This window comes from Oryzias latipes, chromosome 12, assembly GCF_002234675.1.
Source record: "Oryzias latipes chromosome 12, ASM223467v1".
Taxonomy (NCBI): domain Eukaryota; kingdom Metazoa; phylum Chordata; class Actinopteri; order Beloniformes; family Adrianichthyidae; genus Oryzias; species Oryzias latipes.
Window position 1 is genome coordinate 1,434,816 of NC_019870.2, and position 6,932 is coordinate 1,441,747.

The 6,932-nt window shown below is 40.5% G+C and overlaps 1 protein-coding gene across 2 annotated transcripts; it reads left to right on the plus strand.

The window, feature by feature from the left end:
• The first annotated feature begins 1,128 nt into the window (after positions 1 to 1,128).
• Positions 1,129 to 2,920, plus strand: LOC111948302 (transmembrane emp24 domain-containing protein 2). 2 transcript variants are annotated; one of them, XM_023960608.1, is made up of 4 exons: positions 1,129 to 1,345; positions 1,429 to 1,446; positions 1,659 to 1,766; positions 1,843 to 2,920. In XM_023960608.1, the coding sequence occupies exons 1-4, from the start codon at positions 1,156 to 1,158 to the stop codon at positions 1,965 to 1,967; spliced, it is 441 nt and encodes a 146-aa protein (XP_023816376.1). In that variant the 5' UTR covers positions 1,129 to 1,155; the 3' UTR covers positions 1,968 to 2,920. The 2 variants fall into 2 exon arrangements, with proteins under 2 accessions (XP_023816376.1, XP_023816377.1); XM_023960609.1 differs by lacking the exon at positions 1,429 to 1,446 and having other exon boundaries at positions 1,132 to 1,345.
• Positions 2,921 to 6,932: the final 4,012 nt, after the last annotated feature.

The following is a 6,932-nucleotide window of genomic DNA, read 5'->3' on the forward strand; positions in this document are numbered from 1 at the left end:
ATTTAAAACGATTGTGTTCATGTTCAACCACCTGTGTTTCAATTAACAACTCAAACAGGGCCATATGGTCTTTAAAGTTCCGCTCCAATCATCTTTTAATCTATTTTCAAGGCCTTTTGATTATGATGATGCAGTTTTTAGCCAAAACCTAAAAATTTGTTTAGGACATACTTTCTGCAGAGCGGCAGGAGGTCATTAGAAATTCACTTCTTGAGCTGTTGGTGCAGAACAAGCCAGCAACCCCTTCCCTTACTTTGTTTACATGCTCCCCTGCTAGCTTACAGCCCCTCACACCCCCAACCTAACATTAGCGTAGCAAAGAAATGGCAGCAACATCAGATCCATCCGTCCGTCCAGTTCTGATCCAGATTCCAGCTCAGACCAGGAAAACAAAGACAATCATGGATTTAAGCTGAATTTTCTGTTTGTCCTCCACGTCAAAAACGCCATTTTCATCAGAGGGGGCCTTCAAACTTAATGTCCGCTGCCTCCCTCTGTAGCAAATGGAAAGTAAATAAAGTTCTACCTGTTTCAGAGATACAGTTTACAATTTTTTTTAATTTCGTAGAGCGACAGGATAGAAATCAGCAGATTGTCTCGGTTCAACTGAATAGAAGAAGTGAAGCGTGACTGAAAGTGTTTAAACATCAGATGGAAAATCTGACACGAGCTCTGTAAACACTCAGGAGGCCATAATGATTTCACCTCTTTAATGCTTTTCTCTATTGTAGAACATGTCAAGGAGGAAGTTTTGGATTTTTTTTTTAGATGTTGATATAAAAAGCCTTGTTTTGATATTTGTTGATCTTAACTTTATCCTTTTTCCGTCACTAAAAGAAAAGTTTTTGTTTTTCTAAATAAATGCATAAATCGACTATTAACACAATTTCCATCATGAAGCTATATATATGTATGTATATGTGTGTGTGTATATGTATATATATATATATATATATATATATATATATATATATATTTACTTTGAGCTAAACTGACGTTGTTTGTATCTGGGTAGGTGGTCTAATCATTAATCCGGGTCTTCAAAAACAGGTTTTCAAGAAAAGATGCTGTGCTTCGTGTGCAGAATTTACCTGCTGCCATCAACTGGACACTGGTATCTTATCAAAAATGGTTTCCTTATTCCGTTGGTAGATAATGGGGCCTGACGGGAAGCAGATCTACAAAGGGGACCGGGAGTCCAGCGGGAAGTACTCTGTGGCTGCTCACATGGACGGAACCTACAAGTTCTGCTTCAGCAACAAGATGTCCACCATGACGCCCAAGATCGTCATGTTCACCATCGACATCGGAGAGGCTCCCAAAGGCCAGAACATGGAGACTGAAGGTGTGCTGAGCGTTCTCTCTGATCCGCGCCTCACGCGTTGCTCTTATGCTCCGTTCGTTCTGACGGCCTTTGCTCTCCTGTAGGTGCCAACAGCTGGGACGGTAGGGATCAGGCAGCCTGTGATGCACTGTGGCGTTTTTTTTGTAAATCTAACCGGTTCTGCAGTTTAAACTAACAAGCATCTGGTCCTTTTAGACAGCGTGTCGTCCCGGCACGTGCATCAGACGTGTGAAAGTGCCGTGCATGGGTTTTGTGCACGAGTTGAGTGCAGGCGACGTGGTGACACCTTCTTTTGTTTTTCTGCCTGTTCCAGCTCATCAGAACAAGCTGGAGGAGATGATCAACGAGCTGGCTGTTGCCATGACAGCGGTCAAGCATGAGCAGGAGTACATGGAGGTCCGCGAGAGGATACACAGAGCGAGTACGTGCCCAGAAAGACGTGCCTCCAACGCTGGAAGTGCATCTGAAATGAATCGTTGTGTTCTTTTTCTCCTCAGTCAATGACAACACGAACAGCAGGGTGGTCCTGTGGTCCTTCTTTGAAGCTCTGGTCCTGGTCGCCATGACGCTCGGACAAATTTACTACCTGAAGAGATTTTTTGAAGTGCGACGAGTCGTGTAGAGCGATTTCCACAATCCCTCCCTGTGTTCCTCTACTGTTTTTTTTTGTTTTGTTTTTGACACCAAGACCGTAATTTACTCTCTGGAAAAGAGACTGGCTGGAAGTTTTCTTCTCCTGTTTGCTTCCTTTTGTAAAAAACAGATGGTTGAAGGACTCTGCCATAAATGTGGGTCTTTTTTTTTTTAACAGATTTTTATTGTCCATATCTGTTGGAGAGTTTTAGTCCAGCTGAAGCAGAAAAGGGGCTTTTCATTTTCAGTCATTGTAGTCAAAAATGAGAAACTCCAAGGGAAGGAATGGCTGTGAGAAGGTTTTATTCCCCTTAGAAGATGCCCCCGGTTGTGTTTTCTGTCATCTGTTGTGTTCATGCTGTCGAACAACAAATTGCACTCCTGATGTAAAAATGTCTGAGGGATTCTTCTCTGGACGGGAAGCTCCACCTCCTCCCTTATCTGAAGGCGGGACTTCGAGGAACGTCTCTCACCTCCCGCCGTCTTCAGATGTTTGCGTCAGGCTCGACGTTCATTCTTTCGTTTTTAAAACCTCGACTTTGACGCCTCCAGCTCGAGCAGAACCGGGTCAGAACGGTACGGTTTGGCTCTGCAGCAGAGGAAAGTCCACGTTACATGTCGAGGTTCTTCTGGGCGGGTCGAGGGGGGGGGGGGGGGTGTTCAACACTGCTGTGTGCTTTTTGTTGCATCTATATTTCTGTCAGGTTTGGGGTTGAACATTAAAAACTTTGAATGCAGTTCTGGGCGTGTGATTTCCTGCAGCAGGTCTGGTGGCGTGCAGCCGTCCAGCTGGAGCCTTCTCACCAGCTGCATGTCCCTCATCAGGCTTCGGTTTTGTAATAAAGATGTGATCAACCAGATCCGTGACGTAGCTCTGTACAAACAGACTGGTTCAACTGAAAATCCCCAGATTTCATAATAAAGCCGATATTCTGTACGATTCTCTGATGTGTTTGTGGGCCCGTCTGTCAGGACACTGCCATAAGTCCCGGTCCGCAGGTCCATGGCGTGTTTATGGTTTCAGTGCACTAAACAGGGGGGGGGGCTTGTCTGGGGGTCCAAATCCAAAATTCAGTGACTTGGAAAGAGGTCTGCAAAAGAGTGCATTGTTGCCCTCAAGACTGGCAACAACGGCATTGATTTGAAACGTTAATGATCCAAGTTTTCCTCATCCGAACACAATGGATTCATCAATGGTCTTCATAAAACCATATTTATTAGATTTTACTTTGACAAATGGGAAACGTCGTGGTTCAAAAAAGGTTCAAATTGTGTTAAAATCCAGGATGCTAGATAGTCCCACTCTGTATAGTGTTTAAGTGGCTTAGTGACGGAATTTGAACCACTGACTGACCACGGCGTTCCAAACAGGAAGTGGCTCCAAAGCCAAAATCCCATGACTTACGCCGGCAGAAGAACCATTCTGGATCTGATTTTTTTTATACCTTCATAATCCTCATTCTTTCTTTCAAGTTATAAACTGACCAATCAGATGCCTCAATAAAAGTAGGTGGTTCCATAGCCCATTTTCACGTGGTAGGGGTGTGGCCTTCCAACAAGCTCACTCCTGATATGTAAAAGGGGTTGCCATAGAAACCATTACTTGGGGCGTGTCCAAATTCGAGGGCGAGTCTAGTCTTCAGTTAATTCCAGCCGTCACAGCTGGGAATGTCCTGTCGCCTAGCAACCGTGAGTGGAGTAGTGAAGGTTTTCCTGGCTCGTCTTGCATCTTGGGACATGATGGGAAGCAGAGAAGGAAACACCAGACCAATCTTGAAATCGGGAAAAAGAAGGCCGTGTTCGAAGGAGTCGTTGAATTTGGACGGTACTTGTCGCGGCGCTGCGACGTAAGCGGCCTTCAAATGCAGCCTAGGAAGAACGCGGCCCTCAGATTTGGACACAGTTTGGACCAATCACTGCTTACTGACCACGTCTGGCTCCAACATGGCGGCATCTGCACTGCATCGAGGAAAAATGGCGACTGAATGCACCTAATTTGGTTGAAGCTGGAAGTAAAAGAGGCGGGGCTAATGGAATTCTTAATTCCAGCCACACCCACATCTTTCCACATATAACAGGTGAAAACTCAGGATCTATTCATGAGCGGGTTAGCAGAACTCAGTTACGGTTCATTCTAAGTCAAATCAGAACAAGATCCAAATCTCTCAGTATCTGGATCTCCTTTTGCTGTTTGGGGCTTTTTGTGCATTTTTTACTTTACAATTTCCTTCCGTCAACTTTCCTTGAAAAGGTTTTTGTGGCAATGCTTGGCATCCATCTTTTTAATATAACCCCCTCTTCTGTGTATACAGAGATATTTTATTATATTACACAATAGTTACACAATGAACCTGAAACTCCAAAAAACAAAACTCAACTTTGAGCAGGGAACCTGAATTTTTTTATTGCAAAAGTTACTAAAAGTGAGATCAAACTGTTTGATAACAAAGATCTAATGTCTGGAGACTAAACTAAAAATGTATAAATGCAACAAAGCAAAAGACAAAGTCTAAACAATGTGGAAATTGTCTTAAACACCAGACGAAGCTCCATTCTGAGGATTTATTCCAGCTTTGTTTAAAATCAAAAGTCTCAAAGCAAAATACTTTAGTTTTTTTAATTAACTATACTCATGGGAGAGGTCAGTGTCATTCCCCCATCATGGTAAACTGACCGTGGGCGTTTTTCCTCTGTATCTTTGTGTTTGCTCCAATAATTGATTATTAGTCGTTTTAACTTTGTGTTAATTGGCTGAGCTGGAGGCGTCCGTCCTCCTGGTTTCTACCAGACCTGCTGCTGTTCCTATAATGATCTGCACACACAGACCCTGACCCTCTCTTCAGATTCCAATGCTTAGGAACATTTAGATAGATTTTAATCAAAGCTGTTCAGTTAGGTTCATTAATAAATCATTAGTTCAGAAATGACTCATAAAAGGCAAAAACCTCAAACTGAGCTTCAATAATTAAGCAGTTTTGATTCAAGTCATTCCAAATGTTTCAACAGAAACAGATTTTCTTCCTTTTATAATCATAATAACAATAATATATATTTATTAAAGGACTCCATTTATTTGCAAAAACAGAAAAGGTCAATTTTTGTGTCTGATCTGTCAGTTTGAAAACCAATTAGCACTTATTGGAAACTTAATTGCAGATGGATAGACATGCAATTCAAAATTAAGAGAGAACATTAGATTAAAAAAAAGGATATTTTAAATATTGAAATATACCAACTGTTTGTTAAGAGAAGGAGAAACTAAGGAGCCCCTTCAGGGGTTTAGAGTGCCTGGGATGTCAAAGAACCAGAAGAAATTAAGAAATAAAAGGTTTTGGACAACTGCTAAGTTACCAGCAGTTCTCAAAATATTTTCCAACCTCTTGATGGCTAAAATTTGTTCTGTGCAGAGAACATTTTGGAACCTGAATATCTCCCAATAACTGAATGCTTTTGAATGAACTCCTTTTGGTTTCTACAGAGGACATTTGGCACTTCTCAGTGGTACCTAACGTGGAGGTGTGGGGCTCTGGGATTTGTAGTTTTTTGTAGTATTGGGCTTTCAGTGACTCATTCATGAAGCTACTTGGATGAGTTGTTAAACACTTCATGAAGATTCCAGATGCCACGACTCAACTGCAAGGCATCACCTGGGGGCAGGTGAATCTTTATCGACAGAAGAATACGTTACAAAATGTGCTTTGCAATTTTTATAAAAAGCAATTCCACCTTAAATCTGATGAATACTTTTCATACTCTCTGCAACATCAACTCCTCCCAAGCCTTTGGTAATCATCATCAAGCCCTGCTCGTACCTGATGAAGATGGTGGAGGCGTTTTGGAGGGTCGTCCAGCTTGAAGGTTTATTTAAGGTCAAAAGAAAAACTCAGATTAAAGTCCAAACTTTGAACAGAACTCGTCAAAACCTTCACTTTGTTTTCCTTTTTTTGATGTAATTTTTCTTTTTTTTGATGGTGGACATCAAGATTTTTAGGGGGAGAACACAATGAATGTTTATTTTATTAATTGTATCAATTCATCTCAACAGTAGCAAAAAAGCTTCACACCATCATACCACCACCACCCTGTATTTGGTAGCAAATCAAAAATATGTTTTATTCAGACTAATAATAAACATTTTTTAGATACAGTTCTGACACTCCTTTGTGAATAGACGTTATTTGTGTATTATATTGAATAGAATAGAATAGAATAGAATAGAATAGAATAGAATAGAATAGAATAGAATAGAATAGAATAGAATAGAATACACACCGTTGTCACTGTTCACATGTGCAAGGATGTTAGAAGCTGCCACGATATCGGTGGAGAGACATCATATGCATAATATAAGCATTTAGGTTATGAGCACAAAGTGTGCTGAATACGGTAATTAGATAAAACAGGTATATTGCAAATAAAATAATAATAAATCAATAGGAGAATAAAAACCATTCTGTCAATAAAAAAGTTTAATAAGAAATTATGTTGAGGCTAAAAATAAATACATAAACGATAGATAGATAGATAGATAGATAGATAGATAGATAGATAGATAGATAGATAGATAGATAGATAGATAGATAGATAGATAGATAGATAGATAGATAGATAGATAGATAGATAGATAGATAGATAGATAGATAGATAGATAGATAGATAGATAGATAGATAGATAGATAGATAGATAGATAGATAGATAGATACACGTCATCAACAGGATTTTTCTGGGGGGGGTCAACCCCAGAAAAATTCTTTTTGATAAATCTGTGCATGTATGTTTTATTTTACGTAGACATTTTTAACTCGTTTTCAAATACATTTCTTTTTCGTGATTAATTCTCCTCAGATCACGGAATCATCTGATTGGTCATCTCGACCCCAAAAATGCCACAATCATCACATAGGATGATGGCGTGGAGATTTCGACCAATCAGATTAGCCGCTGGGGGCGGAA